We start from the raw sequence: 26,703 nt of genomic DNA on the forward strand, positions 1-26,703 counted from the left end.
TGAACTTGTAGAAAGGTGCCGGTTACTTGCATTACACCCTATATAGTAAATTCAGACCAGGTGGGAACAAGGTTTCAAAGGCTTTACTTGAAGAACAAATTATCACGACATAAAGTGCAGTCTTTCCCAACATCCCAAATCCAAACTCGACCTGTGTTGCCCTGGCATACCTGCAAAGGTAAAGTCCATGTATAAACAGAAGGTTCATTTGTGGCATTCTCCATCCCCATGATTGAGCTCCAGGGGAATGGGGGCAGAGCAATGGCGTTGGGGCGCAGCCTGGTGGGGTCCATGTTGAGACAACTATTTTCTACCTTAGCAGGTCGGTCTTGATGTGCGGCCTCAGGGGCACACCATTTGGCATTCTCCAGTGCTGCATTTTTTTCGGAAGGAAAACCTCAGGTCCTGGTAATCTTCTTTATGACGGCAGTAACCGCAGCAGCAGGTGGCATTCCTACGCAGTTACGACTCTCCAATTCTCTCTCCCTCGCGCTGGACCACTGTACCTCCATGGTATGCCCCATTCACTGTACCTCTTTCATAACACAGGATCAGTGGGTTGTATGCTTTCTCCTCTCCCTTGCAGCTGCCACTCATTGACACAAGATGATCATGTGACCTGACCAGAGCAGACTACAAATAGGTAAGTATACAGATTGTTTTTTTCACAGCTTAGGCAACATAGACAGCATAGGTAGCAGGAGGGGGAGGGGAAATTTTAAACTCAGTGTTAGGCAGGAATTCAACTTTAAGTATTTTTTATTTTAATCCCTTATGTTTTACTTTTGCTTATTGTCTGTTTTGTGATATATTTTCTGTAAATAATTTAAAACAATATTTAAAATTTAAAATTGGTAATTTCTGAATGCTCTAATTAGAAATAACTTTTTTCTGCAAATTCTGCTGTGTCTGGCAGTATCTCCTCTTCCTGAGCCACAAGAGATGCTTGACAGCCCCCTACTTGATTCTTTGGACAACCTTGCCTTGTGTCTTGTTTTCTTGAACGCTTTGCTCCACCAATGAACTTCTTATTCAAGTCAAGCCTTCGCACTTTCTGTTTGCCAGATTATTGTGCTCTCTCCAGTCAATATCTTGCTCTTGTCACTTTGTGCTGCTATCCCTATCTTCACTAGCACTCGTTACTGACCTTTAGCTTGTTCCTTGACTATGTTTCTGCTTGATCCCAACCTGCAACCACTTGTTACCGACCTTTAGCTGGTTTACTGACTATGCTTCTGCTTGATCTCTACCTTCTGTATCTGCTAGTGGACCCCATTTCTCTGTCTCAAAGGTGAAACATTAGAGGTCTGGTTAGATCCTTGATATTTCACCAAAGTCCACCAACAGGGCTGCTACAAAATTCTATAAAAATAATAAAAAAATAAATTTGTAAAAAAAAAAAAATACAATATCAAAAATAAAAAACTACTAATACCATCCACTACCCTACTGACACCATCCACTGCTCTACTACCCCCATCCTCTGCCCTACTGACACCATCCATTTCTCTACTGACCCCATCCTCTGCCCTACTGACACATCCACTGCTCTACTACCCCCATCCCCTTTCCTACTGACACCATCCACTGCTCTACTACCCCCATCCTCTGCCATACTGACACCATCCACTGCTCTACTGACCCCATCCTCTGCCCTACTGACGCCATCCACTGCTCTACTGACCCCATCCTCTGCCCTACTGACACCATCCACTGCTCTACTGACCCCATCCTCTGACCTACTGACACATCCACTGCTCTACTACCCCCATCCTCTGACCTACTGACACATCCACTGCTCTACTACCCCCATCCTCTACCCTATTGACACATCCACTGCTCTACTACCCCCATCCTCTGCCCTACTGACACATCCACTGCTCTACTGACTGAAGCCATCCACTGCTCTGCTGACTGACACTGTCCACTGCTCTTCTGAATTACACCATATATTGCCCTATGACATCAACCTCTTCCCTACTGACACTGTCCACACACTGTTCACTGCCCTACTCACATTATCCACTGCTCTACTCACTGAAAAGGTCTGCTTTTAAGGTAGGCTCAGTATATATTTTTACAGTGACATTTTTTTAATTTATTTTTTTCTAAGGTTTCCTTACTATTTAGTAAGGCCTTGCTAGTTCATTTCTTTAAAAAAAGGGTGCCAAACCCTGGTGATCTTTGATCTCTTTCATGTTGCGCAGGTAGATCAACACCTCCCAGGTAAACTTTTGCACCAGGACCCACAAGCTTCAAGCTACTTCTTGGGGTGGAGTTGTAGGTGCACAGGAGTATTTTAGTATGCCCCAGCAACAGAGACAATTCTCACTTGATCAACTGTGCAAACAAATTGTCAAGCTCAAGATCTCTGTGCAAGATGGTATATCCATCCTGAGGGCTGTCTTCAGTTTCTCCCCCATTCAGCTATGCCTCCTGTTGGTCCATTGGCCACTCCAGCTTTATCTCCATCCACTGTGGAGCCTGCAGTACCCTTACTGGATCCTTTTTCCAATACAAATGAGTACAATGTCTCCTGCATTTTGTTGCTGATGGTACATCCGTGGACTAATTGGTGTGTGGAATTCCATTGCTGATCAGTAGATTAAACCTTGCACGCCAGAGTAAACAGGACACGGATGTAACAGGGCAGTCATGTATCTGGCGTAGGAATGTATTTTCTCAAGGTGTGGTGTCCCAACCATCGTCTTATTGTGACATGCAGACTCCCACTGTGTATATATATATGACATGTGAGCTAGAGTTTAGACCCAGGACACAACCCAAACAAGGACACAAACCAACGTACCGACTGACCCCTACCCAGAACCAGGACACGACCCAACATACTGACTTATAGAGTCTCACGCAAGTTGGAGGACGCAAATTTATTGGAAACTACACTTTGCTTTCTGTGAGTATTTACAGTTATTCCTGCCATTATTGACTGCCATTATGACAGGCACAGTGCTAAACATGTAATTTCTCACCAGGTAAAAGATGGGTCGAAGGAGGTCATTTCTCACTGCCTTTACTGTGCTCCTCGTCATACATATAGCCTACCAGGCTGCCGAAGTGGTGCCAAGGAATCAAGATAACAGTAAATAAAATCAGATATTTATGATATGGTCTTTATTAAATTTGGCAGCATCTCCTTTAAACATTTGCTGCCTTCAATTATTAAATAGGTGATCTGTAACATGTTCTAAAACTCAGCAACCGCAATCATTTGTTGTCTATGTGTGTTAAATTTTAAAACCCAAATCCAGCCAAAACTTTTTACCCATAGAAGAAGCCCCATAGTATCTCAATGGGGATATTATTTAATCTGTATGTAAAGCCAACATTTGCAAAACTAGGAAATGCTTTCTGTTTCTCAGGGTACATCTTACACACAATAAACATTTCAAATGTTCCATATAACTTGGCAAATCTTCACTTTTTGAGTTCAGGTCTACTTTAATGTATTCTTCATTCTCTGTTTCCAGTTAATATTTGTTCTGAAAGTTGTTACCCCCATGACTGCTCTGATGTGTGGGCTCAAGATCTGAAGACAGATGGAGTATATCTCATTTACCCCGGGGGACTCAAAACCCCCATACCTGTGTACTGTGATATGACCGGAAAAGATGGACCCTGGACGGTGAGTACTCACTAACCCAACTCTGATCCCAACCGTTATCATCCTCTCAACTATTTTATAAAGTGTTGACTTTGTTGGATGTCTTTGAAGTTCTCATTCCTCTAGATCACAGTATAGCAGTGGGTATTCATATTCTACTAGACCGGTTCTGTAATGTTGAAGAAAATTCCCTGCTCAGCCAAATGTCTTCCTTGGTGCTAATGAGTGACAAGAACAAATCTCAGTATTTAAATCCAGAACACTGGCAAACTTCAAATGTTTTATAAGGCCATAGTGCCAACATTGAAGCAAAACAGTAAAGAAAAACCTAATTCACCAGGTAATTGTGTTTTTTCTTTACTTTTTACAATGATTTTTGCCCTATGACCTCATTAACCATTTGAGCTTTATTGGTGGCGCACTGGCAGTTTTTTTTTACTGAGCTATTGTAACATTTACATAGTTAGTGAGGTTGAAAAAAGACATCAGTCCATCCAGTTCAACCTATGATGTGTGTGTGTGTTTGCTGTTGACCGTACATTGTATACCCCTGTATGTTGTACATTGTATACCCCTGTATGTTGTACATTGTATACCCCTGTATGTTGTGGTCTTTAAGGTGCCCATCTAATAGTTTTTTCAAACTATCGATGCTCCCTGCTGATACGACTGTTTGCGGAAGAGAATTCCACATCCTTACTGCTCTGACAGTGAAGAACCCCCTGTGTATTTTAAGGTTAAACAGTCTTTCCTCTAGTTTTAGTGAGTGGCCACGTGTCTTATTGTATTCCCTTTCTCTGAATAGGTTTTTCCATATGCTAGTGTTGCCAGTACAGTATTTGTACATTGATATCATATCCCCCCTCAATCGTCTCTTCTCCAGAGAGAATAAGTTCAGTGCTTGTAGTCTTTCCTCATAGCTGATGTCCTCCATTCCCCTAATTATTTTTGTTGCCCTTCTCTGGACTCTCTCCAGTTCCAGCACATCCTTCCTGAGGACCGGTGACCAGAACTGGACAGCATACTCCAGATGTGGCCGGACCAGAGTCTTGTAGAGTGGGAGAATAATCTCTTTATTTCTGGAGTGAATCCCCTTTTTATATGCATCCCAGTATTCTGTTGGCTTTGCTTGCAGCGGCTTGGCATTGCATGCCACTGCCAAGCCTGTTGTCTACCAGTACCCCCAGGTCCTTTTCCATCCTAGACTCACCCAGAGGTTTCCCCCCTAGTGAGTAGCTTGCTTTCTGGTTTCTGGCACCCAGGTGCATTACTTTACATTTTTCAACATTAAACCTCATCTGCCATGTAGTTGCCCACCCCATTATTTTGTTCAGGTCCTCTTGTAAGGTTTCCACATCCTGCCCAGAAGATATTGGCATGCTTGATTTAGTATCATCCACAAATACTGAGATTTTGCTCGTTATCCCTTCCTCTAGATCATTTATGAATAAATTAAACAGGATTGGCCCCAGGACAGAACCCTGGGGGACCCCGCTTTCCACCCCCGCCCAATCCGAGTACTCCCCATTAATCACTACCCTTTGTAACCTCCTCTGGAGCCAGTTCTCTATCCAGGTACTCACCGTATGGTCCATACCTACCTTCCTTAGTTTGAACAGTAAGCGTTTGTGGGGAACGGTGTCAAAGGCCTTTGCAAAGTCCAGATACACCACATCCACAGGCTTTCCTTTATCTAGGTGGCAGCTCACTTCATCATAGAAGGTTAATACATTGGTTTGGCAAGAACGATTTTTCATGAACCCATGCTGACTACTACTAATAATACCTTTTTCATTACTAAAGTTTTGTATTTGGTCCCTTAACATTCCCTCCAAAATCTTGCAGACTACTGATGTTAGGCAGACCAGCCTATAGTTACCCGGGATATATCTCGGCCCTTTTTTAAATATTGGTACCACGTTGGCTTTTTTCCAATCAGCTGGCACCATACCCATCTGTAAACTATCCTTAAAGATCAAGAATAATGGTCTGGCAATCACCTGGCTGAGCTTTTTAAGAACCCTCGGGTGCAAGCCATCCGGTCCCGGTGATTTATTTATGTTAAGTTTCTCTAGTTTAGTTCTAAGTCTATCTTCTGTTAGCCATGGCGGCACTTCCTGAGGTGTTTTGTTTAGTTTGGCCTTACAAGCTGGGTTAGTGTAGCCTCCCAATACTTTTGTAAAGACTGAAGAGAAGAAATGATTTAACACTACCGCCTTTTCCCTGTCCTCTGTGGCCAAAACTCCTTTGTCGTCTTTTATGGGGCCAATGTGTTCTGGCCTCGCTTTCTTACTGTTTATATACTTAAAGAATTTCTTGGGGTTCTTTTTACTCTCGTGTTCTATTTTAGCCGCCCTGATTTCATCTTTACATTTCTTTACATTTCTTATTACACTCTTTGTAATGCTTAAATGCTGCCAATGACCCCTCAGTCTTTTATTTTTTGAAGGGCTTTCCTTTAGCATTAATATGCATTTTTATGTTGGAGTTTAGCCACCCAGGGTTTAGTTTTGCTCTTTTAAATGTATTTCCCTTTGGAATGCACTGGCCAATCCCTTTGTTAAGTATGCTCTTGAAGCACTCTCATTTTTCCTCCGTGTTCTTTGTTCCCAGGGTTCTATCCCATTTGATATTTTCAAGCAGAGAGCGCAGTTTTGGGAAATTGGCTCTTTTGAAATTCAGTGTCCTTATATTGCCCTTGTGTTTCCTATTACTGTAATTAATACTGAAACTAATTGACCTTTGGTCACTGTTTCCTAAGCTGCCCCATATTTCTATATCCGTGAGCAGGTCTGTATTGTTGGTAATCAGTAGGTCAAGTACCGCATTGTTTCTTGTCGGTGCATTCACCATCTGACCCATGAAATTGTCCTGCAAAACATTTAGGAACTGCCGAGCCTTGGCTGAATGCGCGGTTCCTTCTGCCCAGTCTATATCTGAATAATGAAAGTCCCCCATTATAATGACATTTCCCATCCTTGCTGCCAATCCTATCTGTAAAAGGAGGTCCGCCTCCCCCTCCTCCCTCTGGTTGGGGGGCCTATAGCATACGCCCAATATTACCTTCCCCGCAGTGCCTTCCCTTAGAAGTTCTACCCATAGGGATTCTGCCTCGTCCATAGCTCCATTATTAATATCATCCCTCATATTTACCTGTACACTGTTCTTAATATACAGACATACCCCTCCCCTTTTTTACCTTCTCCATCTCTGTGATAAAGGGAATACCCCTGAATGGTCGCCATCCAGACATGAGAGCTGTCAAACCAAGTCTCAGTTATCCCCACAAAATCTAAGTCTTCCTCAAACATCAGCAGCTCCAGCTCTCCCATCTTGTTAGCCAGGCTTCTGGCATTGGTATACAAGCCTTGTAATTTTGACCGGTTGCATACCATGTCCTGATTTGATGTTTTTAGGCTGCTCTCTTGATTTTTCCCCATATCCACCCTGGGTTTAGGAGCTCCGAACACCATACCACTAATGTCCCCATTTCTGCCCTCTGAATCTTGCTTTCCACTGGCTAATTCTACATCTGTACCCTCCCCCCATTACTTAGTTTAAAAGCCCCTCTAACTTTATGGCCATCCTCTTACCCAGTACGGTTGCACCCTCCCCATTTAGGTGCAATCCGTCCCTACCAAAGAGTCGGTGGCCGACTGAGAAGTCAGCCCAGTTCTCCAGGAACCCGAAACCCTCCTTACTACATCCCGAAACCCTCCTTACTACACCCTCCTTACTAATCTCCCGCTGCCTCTCTGGTGTGGCTCGAGGTACAGGTAGTATTTTGGAAAATACTACCTTGGAGGTCCTAGTCCTCAACTTAGCTCCTAAGTCCCTGAAATCGTTTAGGACTCTCCATCTTCCTCTGCCTATGTCATTGGTACCCACGTGTACCATGACAGCCGGGTCTTCCCCAGCCCCACCCAGTAATCTGTCCACCCGATCCGCGATGTGCCAAACCCGAGCGCCCGGTAAAAAACAGACTGTTCGGCGCACACGGTCTTTGTGGCAGATTGCACTGTCTGTCCTCTTAATAATTGAGTCCCCTACCACCAGCACCTGTCTTTCCTTTCCCTTTCTCCCAGCCTCACTGGAGGAGTTCTTCCCCTGGCAGCTAGGGGCGTCGCTCTGCTCCAGCAATGCTGGTCCCTGACTGGTTTCCCCAAAATCATGCAACGGGGCGTATCTATTGGGGTGCTCCAGCCTCCTTGCCTTGTCCCCTTCTACCCCTCCAAACTGTCACCCCTCTACTCTGCTCTGATGCCTGCATCTCCATTACTTTGCCAACCTCTGTACAGGCCCCTGCCTGCGCCTGACTGGTACGATCCCAGCTCTCCTCCGGTATGGACATTCGGCTCAGTGTTGCCAGCTGCTTCCCTAGATTCATGACCTGAGCTTCCAGGGAAGCAACGTGCTTACATTTTGCGCATTGGTATTCACCCTCAATCGCATGATCGAGGAACGCATACATATCACAAGATGTACACCGAGTCGCATCTCCACACCCTCCGGGCATTGTACCTACTAATCTAATCTAATGGGGATTTAGTAATTAAAGTCTGTCCTGTGTGGCTGTTTCCTAGCTTCCTAACTCTACCTTCTCACCCTCTGGTACTCCGCTACACTCACTTGACACTCAGTCGCACAACACTCACAATCGCACAGCCTGGTCAGTCGCACAACACTCACGGTCGCACAACGCTCACAGTCGCACAACACTCTCAGTCGCACAACACTCTCAATCGCACAACACTCTCAGACGCACAACACTCTCAGACGCACAGCCCGGTCAGACGCACAACACTCAGTCGCACAACACTCTCAGACGCACAACACTCTCAGTCGCACAACAGTCTCAGTCGCACAACACAGTCAGTCGCACAGCCCGGTCAGTCGCACAACACTCACAGTCGCACAGCCCAGTCAGTCGCACAACACTCACAGTCGCACAGCCCAGTCAGTCGCACAGCCCAGTCAGTCGCCCAGCCCGGTCAGTCGCAGTCGTAGAGCACAGTCACACAACACTCACAGTCGCACAGCCTGGTCAGTCGCCCAGCCCGGTCAGTCGCACAGCCCGGTCAGTCGCACAGCCCGGTCAGTCGCAGAGCAGTCAGTCGCAGAGCACAGACAGTTGCCTACAGTCCCTAGCTATTCCCCTCTGGTTCCCATCCCCCCTACCAGCTGCCAAACAGCTGATCGGTCACCTACTCATGTGCTGCTGTTCCGGGTCGCCAGCTCACTCCCAGTCCTTCAGCCCCCCTGGCAGTCCTCCGCCGCTGCCGCCGCCACTGTTCGGTGGTCCCAGGTGGTCACAGGTGGTCCCCCACACGTCTCCCCCCCGCAACTCCTAATCACTCACACAAACTCACAGCGCTGCACACGCTGCCACACACACAAACAGCTTCTGGCTTCCGGTCCTCCTCTCAGCGCCTCCCCCGCACGTCTGGCTCACAGCGCGCCTCCTCGCTCACAGGAATGTTTGGAATGTGTTGGAACATTACTGTGAAGTTGGCAGCCACATATTATCAAATGTAGCAGACCCACATACTTGATGCTAAATGTCCCAGGCACATACCTCTCAGGGTGAATTCTTGTTCTTGTGTTAGTTAGAATAAATGCACCGGTCACTTTTCTTTAGGTTTTAAAGGTTTATTGCACATGTGCAGAAAAAAATGGAAAGGAGGGTGAAGGCACAGGATACTGTCATGTTTCTTCTCAAAGCACAGTGTCTTGTCTTCCTGATTGACTTTCTAGCTTTCTGTAGTCATCATTGGGCTATATTGGCTAGACACTGAATCTCTTGTTTGGCTTCTTGCCATGAGAATTTCTAGTGATGTGATGGGAGTCACTGTGGTTGAGGGGCCCATGGAACCCAGCTTACCTTAGAGAGGTTGAGAAATCCCTGTCTTAGCTCCCCAGGTCCCTCCTATGTGTAAGTCACCCTGTGTCTAATAGGGGCACAGAATGACTGAGAAACTACACAATGGACACTGAGAATATGCTTTGGATTACTTCAAATGGGACAGTATTATTTATTAACAATATCTCTCAAGAAATACATGAAGACTATTCCTGGATTGTTTGATTCTGAACTATACATGCTCATTGAAAGAGCTGGTCACATTGGCCTCTGTTCCATGTTCTTCAATGTAGGAGACGGACAGTCTGTTACTAGTGGTCTCCTGCTATTGTCTGTATATTGAGGTGTTATGTGTTTTCTGCTAAGCATGTATTTCCTATTGTTAATTGTTAATTGGGTCACCTATTGTCTGATTAATCCCAACATTGTCTGGGTAGACATTGTGTCACCTAGGCTGGTTTAAGTGCTGAGTTATTCAGCATGTTAATTACAACATTGTCTAGGTGTGGATTCCCAGTCACCTATTGTTTCTGTCCAGATGGCTAGTTAATTAGCTCAGGTTAATTATGTTTTTGGTTACAGTTTGTATTGTTAGGGTAATCTGATTATGAGGGGGATATCCTCCTGGTGGGGTATACATTCTGCGTGAGTTTGTTCCATGAAGAGTTACAGATCTTATACAAGCTATTATCAGCTAGTCTTGTATATTGTGGCTAAAATATCCAATATCTATGTTCAAGACTGGAGTAAGCGGTATACTGACGGAAGCACACAAGCACGTCGTGCATCGGTTCCGTCACAAGTGGTATCTCAGGTTTGTAGTTCAAGGCAGGACAGCAATGGAGAAGTTCCTGTGCAGGGCCAGTGCAAGGATTTTTGTCAACATAGGTAAAGATACATTTTGATGCCTAAAAGTGGAAGCTCAGCCTATCTGCCTCCTCCCCTCTACGTTTCCACATTTGGGACCTTTCGGGGTTTACCTGTTTTTGACTGGTACCGCTGCCCACTTCCGGGAGACAGCACTATGGCGAGGTCACTCAGAAGTTTGGCCCCCCTCCTCCTTCCCCTGCAGCCGGGCCATCCAGAAAGTGCAGCATACTTACTGCATGTGCAGTAAGGAACCGGCTGTGAAACTGCAAGGCTTTACTGCCGGTTTCCCTTAGAAGCAATGGTGGCGGCAGCACCCAAAAGCCGATGTAAAAATCAGCTGGGGTGTTGACTAGTGATGGACGAACATCGGCCGGGGCGGTTCGCCAACGTCAGCCGCAAATTTTCTCAAAAGTCTGTGAACCGTAAGTTTGCGGCGGGGCCCATTGACTTTAATGGGAGGCGAACTTTAAAAACCTTTAGGTCATATTTTCAACCACAAAAGACGTACTAGCTGTGCACAAATAGTCCCAGCACATGGACAATGTCATAACAGAAGTATTGCAATTGGAAAAGTTGCCCTAATTTTTTTTTTTTTTTTTTTTACAGCAAAAAATAATTTTTGTTTTTTTTCATAAATCAGCCAAAACTGACAGCAGCCAGTAAATACATGTCAAATACACATAGGGTCCATTCACACATCTGTAAAATGGGTCCGCATCCATTCCACAATTTGGCGGAACCTTTACAGACCCATTGATTTTCAATTCCAGTCTGAAAAATTAGGCATTCAAAGGATAAAGAAGTAAGTATCGGCCATTCCAGGCACCAAAAAGTAGCCCACATGCGTTTACCTGACAGCTAAGAACATTGTATTCTGTGGCTGAAGGTACATTAGGCATTCACAGGATACAGAAGTAAGGTTCGCCCAGTATTGGCCCCAAAAATTAGCCCACATGCGTTTTCCTGACAGCTAAGAACGTAGTATTCTGTGGCTGAAGGTACATTAGGCATTCACAGGATACAGAAGTAAGTGTCGGCTTGTATAGGCCCCAGAAATTAGCCCACATGGGTTTACCTGACAGCTAAGAACGTAGTTTTTGGTGGCTGGAGGTTAATTAGGCATTCACAGGATACAGAAGTAAGTGTCGCCTGTATTGGCCCCAAAATTAGCCCACATGGGTTTACCTGACACCTAAGAACGTATTATTTGGTGGCTGGAGGTACATTAGGCATTCACAGGATAAAGAAGTAAGTGTCAGCCAGTATAGGCCCCAAAAATTAGCCCACATGTGTTTAACTGACAGCTAAGAATGTAGTATTCTGTGGCATAAGGTTCATTAGGCATTCACAGGATACAGAAGTAAGTGTCGGCCTGTATAGGCCACAAAAATTAGCCCACATGGGTTTAACTGACAGCTAAGAACGTAGTATTCTGTGGCTTAAGGTTCATTAGGCATTCACAGAATACAGAAGTAAGTGTCGGCCAGTATAGGCCCCAAAAATTAGCCCACATGGGTTTACCTGACAGCTAAGAACGTAGTATTCTGTGGCTTAAGGTTCATTAGGCATTCACAGGATACAGAAGTAAGTGTTGGCCTGTATAGGCCTCAAAAATTAGACCACATGGGTTTAACTGACAGCTAAGAACGTAGTATTCTGTGGCTTAAGATTCATTAGGCATTCACAGGATACAGAAGTAAGTGTCGGCCAGTATTGGCCCCAAAAATTAGCCCACATGCGTTTACCTGACAGCAAAGAAAGTAGTATTCTGTGGCTGGAGGTACATTAGGCATTCACAGAAAAAATAATTGTCGGCCCTGAAAGGCCCCAAAAAATTTGCCATTTAATGGACATGAAATGCCTTTTATGCCGCTGTATTTAGCGAAGACAAGGACCAGGAATTGTGGGTGGATGGCGGTCTGGCAGATATTTGTGGCCTGGCATGAGGAATTTCAATGAAACATGGTCTACTGGTCACATGTGTTGAATTCCTCAGAGATCCATGCCTCATTCATTTTTATAAATGTGAGGTAGTCTACACTGTCATGAGCTAGGTGAGTGCGCTTATCACGATCCCCCCTGCTGCGCTGAATGTCCTTTCGGACAGAACACTGGACGGGGGGCAGGCCAACATTTCAATTGCAAATTGTGCAAGCTCTGGCCAGAGGTCAAGCCTGCCCACCCAGTAGTCCAGGGGTTCATCATTCCTCAGAGCATCCACATCGGCCGTTAACCCGATGTAGTCGGTCACCTGTTGGTCTAGGCGTTCCCTGATGCTGGATCCGGAGTACAGCTGTCGATGGTTCGGCTGAAAGAAGGATCTCATATCTGAAGTGACCAAGACATCTTCAAACCGCCCTCTTCTTGCAGGTGCTGTTGGATTGCTACCTGCAACTGTCTCTCTGTGACTGGAAATTCCTCTGCCAGCGCACGCAAAAGCAGAATGCAGCATTTCCCGCAGCAAGGCCTGGAAGTGCTGCATTCTGACCGCCCTCTGTGATTGTGGTAACATTTCCGCCATTTTTTGTTTGTACCGGGGGTCTAAGTACGTTGCCACCCAGTACTGGTCCTTGGCCATTATGCTTTTTATACGGGGGTCCCCCTTAAAACACTGGAGAATGAAGGCCCCCATTCGCACTAAACTGGAAGCGGTGTAGTGGCCTGCTTACAGCTCATTATCCAGGATAATGTTGCCCTCGTTCTCCTCCCCCTATCCACGGAAAACACAAGGGATCCCAGAAAGGTTTAAAGCAAGCTTGCTCCTCCTCATTCCCCCCCGCACCATCCTCCTCTGACTCCTCTTCAGACTCCTGCTGTTGACTTGTCTCAGATGGAGTAGCACCCACTGGGAATTCATCCAACATTTCGACTTCCTCATCTTCCTACTCCTCGATGGCTTGATCAATGACACAATGCAATGCATGCTCCAGAAAGAAGGCGTAAGGTACGATGTCACTTATGACGCCCTGGCCGTGACTGACCAGTTTGGTGATCTCATCGAATGGCCGCAGAAGTCTGCATGCGTCCCGCATGAGCAGCCACTGGCGAGGTGAAAAAAACCCAAGCTCCCCAGAACCTGCCGCAGAGTTCGTACAGGTAGTCGTTAACTGCAAGTTTCTGCTGGAGCAGCCTATCAAGCATATGCAACGTTGAGTTCCATCGCGTCGGGCAGTCACAAATAAGACGCCTGACGGGCAGGTTGTGTCGCCGCTGAATGTCAACAAGGCGAGCCATGGCTGTGTAAGATCTTCTGAAATGGCCTGAGAGTTTCCAAGCCTCCCGCAAGACGTCCTGGACCCCAGGGTATTTGGCAACGAATCGCTGCACCACCAAGTTCAGGACGTGTGCCATGCATGGCACGTGTGTTATTTTGCCCTGTTTCAGTGCACTCTGCAATTAGGCACCGTTGTTGCACACCACTTTACCAACTGTCAAATTCAGCGGTGTCAGCCAATGATCTGCCTGTGAACGCAAAGCTGAAAGGAGTGCCGGACCAGTGTGGCTCTTGGCTTCCAGGCATAACAGATGCAGCACAGCATGGCAACGTCTCACCTGGCATGTGGAATAGGTTCTTGGGATCTTGGGTGGCGCAGCGGAAGAGACAGTAGGAGCGGAAAAGGAGGAGTCAGCCGAGGAGGAGAAGGAGGATGGAGGAGGAGGAGAAGAAGAGGCAGGCCTGCATGCAATCCGTGGCGGTACAACGAAATCTACACGGGTGTCACGGGTTACATGCTTGACGGCCATCAGAAGATTCACCCAGTGGGCAGTAAAAGTGATATACCTTCCCCGCCCGTGTTTGCTAGACCATGTGTCTGTGGTCAGATGTATCTTGGCACCAACACTGTGTGCCAGAGATATATTCACTTACCACTGAAAATTGCCATACAGCTCTGGAATGCCCTTCTGCGAGAAATATTTCCTGCCTGGGACCTTCCATTGTGGTGTTCCAATGGCCACAAATTTACGAAAGGCCTCCGAGTCCACCAGTTGATATGGCAGTAGTTGGCGGGCTATAAGTTCAGACAAGCCAGCAGTCAAAGGGCAAGAGGGTTATTCGGCATCATAATTTTTTTCTGCTCCAACATTTGGGCCACAGAAACCTGCCTTTTTCCAGAACAACGTGACAACGGCATCATGGAAGGTGGAGTAGAGGACAAATGTGAGGAGAGAGGAGAAGGAGAAGGAGAAGAGGCTGGATGGTGAGAGCCTGGAGTGTGGCTTTGTGGGTTCTGACAGTGTTGCTCCCACTGGGCTCGTTGATGGGAGTTCACGTACCTTCTTAAGGCGGTTGTCCCTAGGTGAGTGTTGGGCTTACCGCAACTTATGCGTTGCGTGCAAAGGCTGCAGATGGTAACACTGTTGTCAGCAACGGACACATTAAAAAAAAGCCCACACTGCGGAGCCATGTGCCGGTGTTCTGGGAGTGCCAGATGGCTCGCTCCTGATACATTTTCAGTCTAATTTGTACCTCTTGTGCAATGCAAGTTCTGCCTGCCTCTCCTCCCTATCTGCCGGTCCGTTCCCCCCCTCTGAACTCCCCCCCCTCTTCCTCTCTTGTGGGCACCCATGTGACGTCCATAGACACGTCATCATCCACGTCACCTTCCCCACCACTAACAATCGAGATCTCGGAATAGGCAGCAACAGCGGGGACCAACCTCCTTGGGCTGATCTGGGTACTGTCGTCAGACTGCTGAGTGGCGGCTGTTTCTACCTCCTCTTCCTGATCCAATGCCAACGATGGCTGCGCATCGCAAATGTCTTATGATGGATCGGAAAATAATTCCAGTGACTCAAGCGGAGGGCATGTGGTGGTGGTGGTAGTGTTTGTGGTGGTGTCTTTGGGGGTGCACACAGCAGAGAGTGAAGAGGGTGCAGATAGAGATGATGAAGAGGGTGCAGAAGAGGAAGGCTGAGTGAGCCACTCAACCAAGTCTGATGCGTCCTTTGACGTGATCGAACGTGCCTTCTGAAACTTCACACTTTGGTTCCGGCCTACTGATCCTGCCCTACCCCTACCACCCCTGTAAATTACCCTGTGACAAAAGTCTCTAGAGAATCGCAGTATATCTGGAAAAAGGTATATAACACCCCGCTTCAATCTGTGGTATAGCACAGTTAACACAGCAAAAGAGGCCAAATTTTTGCAGGACTAAAATACAATCTTAGAAAAGTATACTGTTAAATAACACCCCACTTCAATATGTGATATTGGGGGGGCCACAGTTTTATCACACCAGTTCTACAAATAATTTGCCAGTAACTGTTGTCACTGTGTGTAGCACAGTTAGCACAGCAAAAGAGGCCACATTTTTGCAGGACTAAAATACACTCTTAGAAAAGTATAATGTTAAATAACAACCCACTTCAATATGTGGTATTGGTGGGCCACTGGTTTATCACACCAGTTGTTCAAAAAATTGGCCAGGGAGTTTGGCACTGTGTGTATCAGAGTTAACGCAGCAAAAGAGGCAATATTGTTGCAGGACACAAATACTCTTATGAAAGTATACTCAGATAACACCCCACTTCAATATGTGGTATTGGGGGCCACTGGTTTATCACACCAGTTGTTCAAAAAATTGGCCAGGGAGTTTGGCACTGTTTGTATCAGACTTAACGCAGCAAAAGAGGCAATATTGTTGCAGGACACAAATACACTTGTAAAAGTATACTCAGATAACACCCCACTTCAATATGTTGTATTGGGGGGCCACTGGTCTATCACACCAGTTGTTCAAAACATTTGCCAGGGAGTTTGGCACTGTGTGTATCAGACTTAACACAGCAAAAGAGGCAATATTGTTGCAGGACACAAATACACTTGTAAAAGTATACTCAGATAACACCCCACTTCAATCTGTTGTATTGGGGGGGGGGCACAGGTTTATTACACCAGTTCTACAAATAATTGGCCAGTAACTGTTGTCACTGTTTGTAGCAGAGTTAACACAACAAAAGAGGCCAAATTTATGTAGGACTAAAATACACTTTTAGAAAAGTATACTGTTAAATAACACCCCACTTCAATATGTGGTATTGGGGGGGGGGGGGCGCTGGTCTATCACACCAGTTGTTAAAAAAATTGGCCAGTGAGTTTGGCACTGTGTGTATCAGACTTAACACAGCAAAAGAGGCCATATTGTTGCAGGGCACAAATACACTTGTAAAAGTATACTCAGATAACACCCCACTTCAATATGTGGTATTGGGGGGCGACTGGTCTATCACACCAGTTATATTACATTAAAAGTGTTTTTGTCACTGTTTGCAGTATTGGTGCAGCAATGCTCAGTCACCACACCAGTCACAATACTGCACAGTGCACAATTCAAATCCACTATAATATGCTTTCTATATTACAAAGTATATTATACCGTGGATTACACCCCTATATAGTACACTGCACAACAATACCAAAAAAATTCCAGCCCTTTAAATGACATTAACAGAGTGATTTGTGTCCTGCAGATCTGTCCCTAGAGAACACTGGATACCTGTCCCTAAACTGAACAGAAACTGCACACCAATACCAAAAAAATTGCAGCCCTTTAAATGACTTTTGTGGACATTAACAGAGCAATTTACTGCTGCTGATCTCTGACTGCCCCTAAAGCACAGACTGGATACCTGTCCCTAAACTGAAAAGATACTGTAGTAGACCTATGTTCTGTCCCCACATGAAGGCGAATGAAGGTATAACTGATAATAGCTGTGTGACTTCCTACCTTCGTATCCAAGCAGTGGGGCAGACCGGACCCGGCAGAAGCTCAGGTTAGATGAATCCAGACTTAGGCATGAAGATGAAATCAAACGTGGGGTTTATTCAATCCAGATACAGCAATAGACGGTGATACAATACTGTTCTTTAGTAGTGGTATCAATACTGTCTTGTTGGTGTCTATCCTGAGGCTAATTGCTGGTCAAAAACTGATGCCTTCACAAGTCCAAAAATGTGGAGTTTCCAGTCACACAGCCATAAAGAACTGAAGATGGCTAGTGGATGTGATAAGACACACAGTCTGAAAAACCACGCCCATAATATCAAAAACTTTACTAACAAGAACAAAGGCGTGGGGCATGCAAATTCTGGCCAGCAGATGGCAGCAGTACAACAATGCATAGAAACAACATAGTGAAAGAAAAATTGATAATGCAATGTACAAAATAACTATGAGGAGAACAGCACAACCTATACCGAAATACCAGCCCTGAAAAGGACTTTTGTGGATCTTCTCAGAGCTATTTGTGTCTGGCAATCTCTCACTCATGAACACAGCCAACCTTTCCCTACGCTGACAAAAAGCAGAATGTGAAATTGCCGCCTGCTCTGGTCTATTTATAGGGTAGGGGGCATGTCCATGTTCTGAAATGTTTCAATTGGCTGTCCCGTTCCACCTGACGGCTGTGTCATGGGTCAAAGTTCTCCCCAATGTAAACTAATATGGCAGCCACGAACAACGCCGTGTGTTCGCAAAATTGGCATGTAGCGAACAAGTAAAATTTGCCACGAACCACAAGGCCATCTCTAGTCTTCACCCCTGCAACCCTTGTCGGTCTCCACAATTCGGAATTCCGCAGCAGTTGACACCTGTGTTTCGTCATCATCCGAGACGTGCTGCGATGGTCCTCCCATGTACTCATCTTGAGACATAAGTGGTTGGGCATCGGTGCACTCAATCTCTTCCACTTCTGGGGCAGGGCTAGGTGGATGGCCCTGGGAAACCATGCTGGTTACGGTTCCCCTGGGTTACCATTAGCAACAGAAGAACAATCTGGCATTTTCCAAGTGTTTTTACCTCAGACAAGGACCAGTCCAGTTTCTTTGGTTTTTATGTTTTATTAGGAACTTCGATAGGAGAATGTATAATTGGGATACTCCAACTGAACTGAATTATGCACAATAGGCAGGGACGACTTGAGTAAATGCTGGTTAACGCTGGTTAACGCTGAGTAATGCTGGGTAACACTGAAATTGAGCTAGTCACGGCTAGGCCGCTGGTTTCAGTCTGTCACTAACTGTGACCCAGAACTGAAGTAATTCTCTGAGGTAATCTGTACTCTGAAGCAACTGAACTGTACTGCTGAAGTAATCTGTACTGCTGAACAACTTCAGGGCCCTTCCTGGCACCCCCTTTGTTCTTAATCTTCAGGGTTCACTACATGGCACCCCATTTACTGTAATACTATGAATGAGCTGGCTCCTTGATCCCCTGACTTCTCTGGAGTGGTCCCCTCTCTTAGGCAGACTCCTAGGAAGTTCCCTTGGTACTCACGATACTGTTTTTCCCAAAGTCCTCCTGGTCCCTAGGCCGACCGTCTGGACCACCTTCCACACTCTGCAGGAGGAGAGACAGCCGTCCACCTCCTCCTGGGACTTTGCTCCCGACAAAAGACACCCTGACTCAGATGCTCTCCGCTTTTATTTCCAATCCCATGATGCACCCCTCCAGGTGCCAACCCACTGGGACTGTTACAAAAGCCTGTGTATCATTGGCCAGGTTTTTCTTCCTCTGTCCAACATGCCTCCCTATTGGACGCAGTGGGGACACTCCCTCAGACCAGATGAATACACACTGAGCACACTGAGCAGGCCTAACTAAAAATCAAACTCCTCTGATAAGCAGATGAAGCAATTATGGTTTTCCTGCTGCATTCCTGTTAAGCAGAAAATGCCAAACTATATCTTCTATCTAGCACTTGACTAGGAGGGCGCTACACTTACATAAATATGTAAATTGTGTTGTTGCAGGTCTTTCAGAAGAGGTTTGATGGAAAGGTGGACTTTTATCGAGGTTGGAAAGACTATAAAGCTGGATTTGGAAGAGCGGATGGAGAGTATTGGTTGGGTAAAGACTTCAGATCTAATCTTTTAGGTTGCTTAATGTTCTTGTACAACATTCTGTATAGCAGCTGACACAGATATTCAGACAAAACATACATTTTAGGTGGGCGTTTCATTTTAGGCAGTGACTTTAGTCAAATTATAAATTTCTGTTGAATTTCTATTGCCCTTTCCTTCCCCACTCCCACCACTTCTGACACATGGGGTCTGTTTACGCAGCCGCCACAAATAATTCTGAATGTGTCTAAAATATTTGTTTCCTATGGTTGTCAGCTCCATCCATGGGTGTAAGCAGCATTAAGAGCACTGTCACACTCACACGCTTTGGCGTCCGCAAGGTGGGGCAAGTGCCTCCCCCTGGAGTCTCAATTTCCCCTTTAAAGTGGTTGTTAAGCCACTTTTTACCATTCTGTCTGGTCTGTTTAATAATCCTGTGTGCCCCTGTGTCTGTGTTTTTAAAAAAATAAGCCATTCTTTACCAGTTTTCTGAGCGCCGATCGCTGCTGAGGTGACCTGCTGGCTCTCTACTCTCTCCATCTGACAGCTGCCTGCAGTGGGTGGGGCTGAGGATTCCCCACTGTCATCAGTCAGGAGAGGAGGAGGAGGGGTGGAGGAGAGGATGAGAAAGGCGGTGGGTCACATGAGCAGCGACCGGTGCTCTGAAAACTGGTAAAAAACTACTTATTTTTATAAAACACAGATATAGGGGCACACACCATTACTAAACAGACAGGATATGAACCTTAAAATGAAACTACAGCAGCAGGAGGGGAGGAGACGGGCACTGACACAGGAGCAAACAGGCAGGGAGGGAGGGGAGAGAGAGGACAGAGGAGGACAGGAGGGCTGCAGATGACTGAAGCACTTGGACTGACCATGGTGTCAGGGCTCAGCAGCCATGGTATACCATGGTCAGTTTACAGCCAGGCAGGATCAGCCAGGTATTTTAAGTGATAGAAGAGGCCAAATTACACAGCACAAGCACTGTGCTGTAACACATGCTTTAGGGCAGGGGTCTTCAAACTATGGTCGTCCAGTTGTTCAGGAACTACAATTCCCATCATGCCTAGTCATGGCTGTGAATTTCAGAGTTTTACAATGCCTCATGTGATGTGTAGTTCTGCAACAGCTGGATGGCCATAGTTTGAGGATCCCTGCTTTAGGGGAACAGGATTAATATTTTTTTTTTTAGGTTAACAAACTCTTTAAAAATTCTGCCATTTCCCCATTAAATATAAATACTCAAAATAAATATAATGACTAAGCCCCTCTCCTTCATGACATTGTCAGAAAGGGGTGGAGCATGGGTGACATTAAAATAATGCCCCCCTGAAAAAAGTTATGTGGACGCCCACGCTCATAAACGAAACCTAAGACTTTTGGAGCTCCGCCTGTCAGCCAATGAGGAGTGATGTTACGTCCACGCACATCACCTCTCCCATCCCTTGGATGAGAATCTTAAACTGGGAAGACCAATCGTGGATCTCAATCTGGGAAGGCCTGCTGCGTAGCTGATAGGCGTGACTGGGGACTCAGGTTTACGTTTTTTTGCCTAAGGCCTCACAAAGCCTAGAGCCGCCTCTGGCTCCAACTATTAGCCATAATGTGGTATTTTCCTGAGTAAGGTGGGTGATTCAAGAAATGACCACATCAAGGCCACTAGATTGTGCTTACCATTATAGGAAATAAACATGTAGGGCACATTGCGGCATTATTCGCACCAGCTGCATAAAGTTTGAAATAAGGGCTCTCAGAAAAGTTGAACAGAAAAGTCAAAAGTTGCTGGACAACTGACCATAACATCTATATGATCTTGTTGGACATCCTATTCAAAAACATTGGACTTTAATATGGAGTTACCATCTTCCTCTTTTTCCCTTCCAGCTATAACTACCTCCAGTCTTCAGGGAAGGTTTTCTATACGTTTTTGGAGGTATTGGTGTGGATGAGGGGACTTCACCAATTACCAATGGCGCACCAATTCTTCTCAAAGGTGTTCAGTAGGGTTGAAGTCAAAGCTCTTTGGAGGCCACTCAAGTTCCTCCACACCAATCTGGTCAACTTATGTCTTTATAGAGCTGGCTATATGTAGGAGGACACAGTCATCCTGGAACAAAAAGGGCCTTCAGTAAACTTTTGTCAGAATTTACTACAATGTCTTTGTATGCTGTAAGATTAACAGTACTAAAAGTATTAACACTTGACACATCTGAACTCCATTATTGGGAGTGGTGTCCTCATGCTTTTGACCATGTGTGTCTTGCAACTCCAGGACAATAAAACAAATCCCTGGACATGTAGGCTGGGTAATCTTATGCATTTTCAGGCCACAATTCTCAGGGTAACTACTTTGTGGTTTTTCCACTTCAGGTCTGCAGAACATCTACCTCCTAACCCTGAAGAAGTCCTATCGTCTTAGGATTGATCTGGAGGATTGGGACAATGTCACTAGTTATGTAACCTATAAAAACTTCTCCCTCTCCCGTCTGGCCATCAATCCAGAGGAAGATGGCTACAAACTGTACATCGAAGGGTTTACAGAGGGAAATCCCGCCAAACCTGTTGGTATGGAAAATACTTTTACTATGTTCACATTGTACATTGCTACTGTTTCCTCAGTTTACAATGGGCTCAACCAATCCTAGGATACATATCTGTCAGAACACTGCCTGCTTGGAGTAGACACCTGCATCATAGATATCACTAGATATACACTACAAATGACGTCTAATAGGCAAGGAGCCCTATATTTTATTGCAACAACATCATCTTAAAATAACTTTTTTCAGTTTTGGATGGAGTATGGAAGACTATTTTGCTTTTATCCTTTTGGTTACTAAGCCCTGGTTCACACTGCCAAGACTTCAAAGTCATGTGACTTTCACGCAACTTTTCAGCTGATATCTCAGCCCAACTTCAGCTCGACTTGCAAATTACTTCTTTAACAGAATTCAATGCAAGTTGTGCCGAACGTTGCCCCAAAAGTAGTGCAGGAACCTCGGAGTGACTCAAGTGTCTCCTATTAGAATGGTTCCATTGCACTTAATTGGGCTCAACTTATCAAGCAGCATGTACTCCCAATGTTGGAGCGCAAGCCTGCCCTTTAGTTACCCAAAGCCACAGGTTTTCATTATGCACCATAAGGGCTTTTTTTCTCAGACAATTGGTGCAGGAACTCAACCACGACCCCCCAAACCCTCCAAGCACACACACACCCTCCAAACTGTATAAAATAGTGGCTGTGGTCAAATTTCACTAACAGTGGGAGGATCTTAACGGGGCGCTAAATGCCAGGAGTGCATTAGATACCAAGTGCAGAGTTGGGGTGGGGGTTACACACAAAGTGCAGAGTTCAGGGGTGTGCTACATGCAGAATTTGGGGGTGCGTTATGTACATATTGTAGAGTTCAGGAGTGCACTGAATACAGACTGAAGAGTTCAGTCTTCTTCCATAGCTGCATCCCCTATCCACAACTCACTTTCACTCCTCTTCAACTCTGACCTCTGCATGCAAACCCACCTCCACTGCCCCATCTTCTCCACCCCTCCTCATTAAAAGCTTCACCATCTTCCACATCCACATCTTTATTTTGTTTCTTTATTAGGCTGAAGCACTCAGCCCGCTCTATTACCTCCTCATACACTGTAGGGGACTACACCTCTCTCACTTGCAGAGAGATCATCCAATAGGTGTGTAGGGATCTGCATCTCCCTTGTCCCCATCCTGTACTCAGTAGGAGCTGTTCAGGAGATCAGATTTGTCAAGCTGTCACTTGTAAATACAGAAGCCGGATTCCTGTATTTACAAGTGATAGTGGTGAGAGGGGAGCAGAGGGCTTGAGCCAGGGGTGGTGGAACTAAGTTCCACCAAGATCCAGCTGAAAAAAAAGCCCTGTGCACCATTAAGACCAGTCACTGGCATCCTAACAACCAATGACGTCACCAGTTGATAGGGAGGGTGTCTTTTGCCTCCACGGCATCCTTGTTTGACCCTCCCCTGCTCGTCTCCCTCAGCATTGGGGTCACATTAACTGAATGATGGAGAGAAATTTAGGGAGGAGAGAAACATTGGAATACTAGTCAGTATCATTGTGGAAAAGAGTATTTGCTTTGGAAGAATAAATCATCTCTAACATTGGGTGTCCTACATGTGGCTGTTGCTACAATATGTAGAACTATTAGAATAGTTTTTTACATTTTAGAATCAGGTGCCTTGAGATTGCCCATAATTTTAAAGGGTGCCTTGAAATTGTCTATAAGTGATGGCGAACCTTGGCACCCCAGATGTTTTGGAACTACAATTACCATGATGCTCAACTACACTGCAGAGTGCATGAGCATCATGAAAAATTTAGTTCCAAAACATATGAGGTGCCAAAGTTCACCATCCCTTCCCTAGACTAATAGCCCACTATGGCATTGTAGTGATGGAAGCAGTCCTTGATGCAGAGGCCAGGTTGGCCAGGAGAGGAGGGACAAAAAATGGGTGTCCCGTCTTATTCTGTGTTTACCACATACACAAAATCTTTTTGGGGTGACCTTTGTGTTGGGGTAGGTGGGAGGACATCTGGAAAATGCCTCTCATGCAGCTGGCTAGCTTCATCTGGATTTGGGCTTTGGGCCACAGCATACAAAAGGTCTGTATACAAAAGGGCTGGGATTATCACTTCCTGAAATGTAAGGAAGGATCTACTTTGTAAATAACAAAACCATTGTATAAAGCCAATTGAAATACATATATGGACACTTTATGGTAGCAGTGTCTAGCTCTGGGGGATGTTAAATATGATTTCATATTCAACATTTGGTTGTTGAGGTCTACATCTCCCATATTTAGATTATAGTTGTATACTGTTCCCGTTGGGCCTCCTCTGATTACGTGCAGACAGTCACTTAGGGTACAGTTCGCACATTTACTCATTCTGTCCAGTGGTATTGGTGCTTGGTATTTATTGTGGAACTTGGATGGGAGAAGGGAATAGTGGGATACTCCAACTTGAACTATATACAGTTGATAAGGACAACTCTTACTTGACCTCACCAGGATGCTTATGGAAGCAGTAACACTGCTTGACCATACTGCCACAGGTATGGAATGGGTTAAGTCTCTCTCTCCAGCAATGGACTTGGTGAACTACATTATCTTCAGGATACTCTCTAGCATCCCCTTTACTGACACCCATCCACTGACTCTTCTAGCTGCAGGGATGGCCCCCCCTTGTGTCAGGCCCCTTGATACAGATATGTACTTACTGTATTCAGAATCAGATCCTTCCAGTGTCCCCCTTCCAGTCTGCTTTAAAAGACCTCCGAATTTAATTCCTCTCTAGCTCTTTCAAGCCTTAAGGTCGACCACCTGAGGCCGCATGGCAACTTCTACATGGCAAGTTTTATCAGTGTCCACTCACTAGCATACTAAGCATTCCGGCACTGGGCTCCTGGACACAACTGGGATCCCCGAAAGATGGTATTTTGCTAAAATTTCAGGACAGTTCCCCAGTGTGCTCTACTGTACAGTGCATGGGGGGGGGGGGGGGGGATATTCTGAATTAATGGAACTGCAACACACTCCATGTAGAGCTGCACACGTGTTTTAATTATCTACAGAAAAAGTTTTGATTGGCCTTCTGATATCTACTGATCATCCTGATTTTCACTTTGCACTGAACGAATAAAGCAGGAAAGGTTTGGGACAGGATCACTTTGTTCCCATAAATGCAAATTTGAATGTTGTGTCTTTTCGTGCAGGAAATTCAATGGACTATCACAATGGCATGAATTTTTCCACGTATGATAGAGATGCATCCAACTCCAACTGTGCAACGGCGTTTCACGGAGCATTCTGGTACAGTAAATGTTACATGGCCAACCTAAACGGGAAATATCAGAATGGTACCACTACAGAGTACGGTACAGGTCTGGTCTGGATTACGGGAAAAGGAGTCTACTATTCCTACAAGAAGACAGTAATGAAGCTAGCACCATCTGTGCCGGCAGCCTGAAGCCGTTCCGTCTATGGCAAGGTTTCAGAGCATGCTGGGTGTGTCCTCATTATAAAAACAGTGAAATTTCATCAACCAAATCTGGTTAATTGTATAAATAAATAAATAAATAAAAAGCTCTTACGTGACTTCTATTAATGTTTATTGGTAAACAACTCCACCACTTGGAACTTACACATGTGCAATGACTTTCTCCCCACCCCCCATGTGGCAGAGGCCAGTCATCAAGCACTAGAGCTGTCTCACTAGAGCTGTAGGGGTCAGCTTACATCAGTGGTGTCCAAACTTTTTTCAAAGAGGACCAGATTTGACGAAGTGAACATGCGTGAGGGCCGACCATTTAGCCTGACATTTGAACCATTAAAATTAAATATATATATATATATATATATATATATATATACATACATACACACACACATACATACACGTACATACACATACATACACACACATAACACACATAACATATACTGTACATACACACACACACATAACACATACACACACACAAATACATACATACATAACACATACATACATACATACATACACACACATAACAGATACATACACGCATACATACACACACATACACACATACATACATACATCCACACACATAACACATACATACATACATACACACACACACACATACATATAAACACACACACGCACACACATATACATACATACGTGGGACTCAGCGGGACTCAGGAGCAGCCGAGCTGCTGAGGGAGGCCAGAGGCCCCGCGCCGCGAGCCATCGCATCGGGGAAGGGATGTGAGCAGTCTCAGAGAGAAAGGCATTGACTAAAGTCAGCAGTGTCTCAGGGGGCTGTATAAAACTAAAGGACGGGCCGTAACTGGCCCGCGGGCCGGACTTTGGACATGACTGGCTTACATGATATGGGGGCTCAACTGTGGCCCCTGACATCACCAAAGGGAACATCATTTGCTAAAGGAATATTGAAGACTGGGGATATGCTTGTGGATGGTGAAACGGATGTATCTTTGCCGACTACTCCAAGCTGTAGGCTCACAGGTAGTGCATGGGGTCACTCGCCCTCCACATGGGGTACCCTTCTGTGTGTGCATGTGCTCACGAATGTCCGGGACAGGCAAACCCTGTGTTCAGGTGAGATCACCCTTACTAAGAGGTGAGCAGTGCACTGTGTGCAGCAAAGTGCTCCTCTGTGAAGCACTACGCCCCATGTCACTGCATATCTTGACTATAACTGGTGCCAGGACTGCTGTTAGAAACGACCCCATACAGCCAACATGACTACCCCCCCTCCCCACAAATAATCACAGTTTACTATGCTTAGTTATGAATGGACACAGTGAGTTATCAGTACTGATCACTCATTGTGTTCATTCAGGAAAGGAAGTGGCTGGTAAATATGGCTTGTTTTCCAGACCCTTCCATTCTGAAGGATCTTATTATGTGCAAAGAGTAAACCAAGCCTAACAGGGAAAAAATAAATCATGGGGATCAAAGA

The 26,703-nt window shown here is 45.5% G+C and overlaps 1 protein-coding gene across 1 annotated transcript; it reads left to right on the forward strand.

Annotated features, from left to right (window-relative positions):
• Positions 1–2,876: 2,876 nt before the first annotated feature.
• LOC309558483 (microfibril-associated glycoprotein 4-like) lies at positions 2,877–25,199 on the forward strand (the record flags this gene model as incomplete). Its single annotated transcript, XM_082261554.1, has 6 exons — positions 2,877–2,914; positions 2,994–3,100; positions 3,489–3,643; positions 19,105–19,201; positions 21,568–21,762; positions 24,946–25,199. The coding sequence occupies exons 2-6, from the start codon at positions 3,001–3,003 to the stop codon at positions 25,197–25,199; spliced, it is 801 nt and encodes a 266-aa protein (XP_082117680.1). The 5' UTR covers positions 2,877–2,914; positions 2,994–3,000.
• Positions 25,200–26,703: the final 1,504 nt, after the last annotated feature.

This window comes from Pelophylax lessonae, assembly GCF_965119305.1.
Source record: "Pelophylax lessonae genome assembly, chromosome: 6".
Classification (NCBI taxonomy): domain Eukaryota; kingdom Metazoa; phylum Chordata; class Amphibia; order Anura; family Ranidae; genus Pelophylax; species Pelophylax lessonae.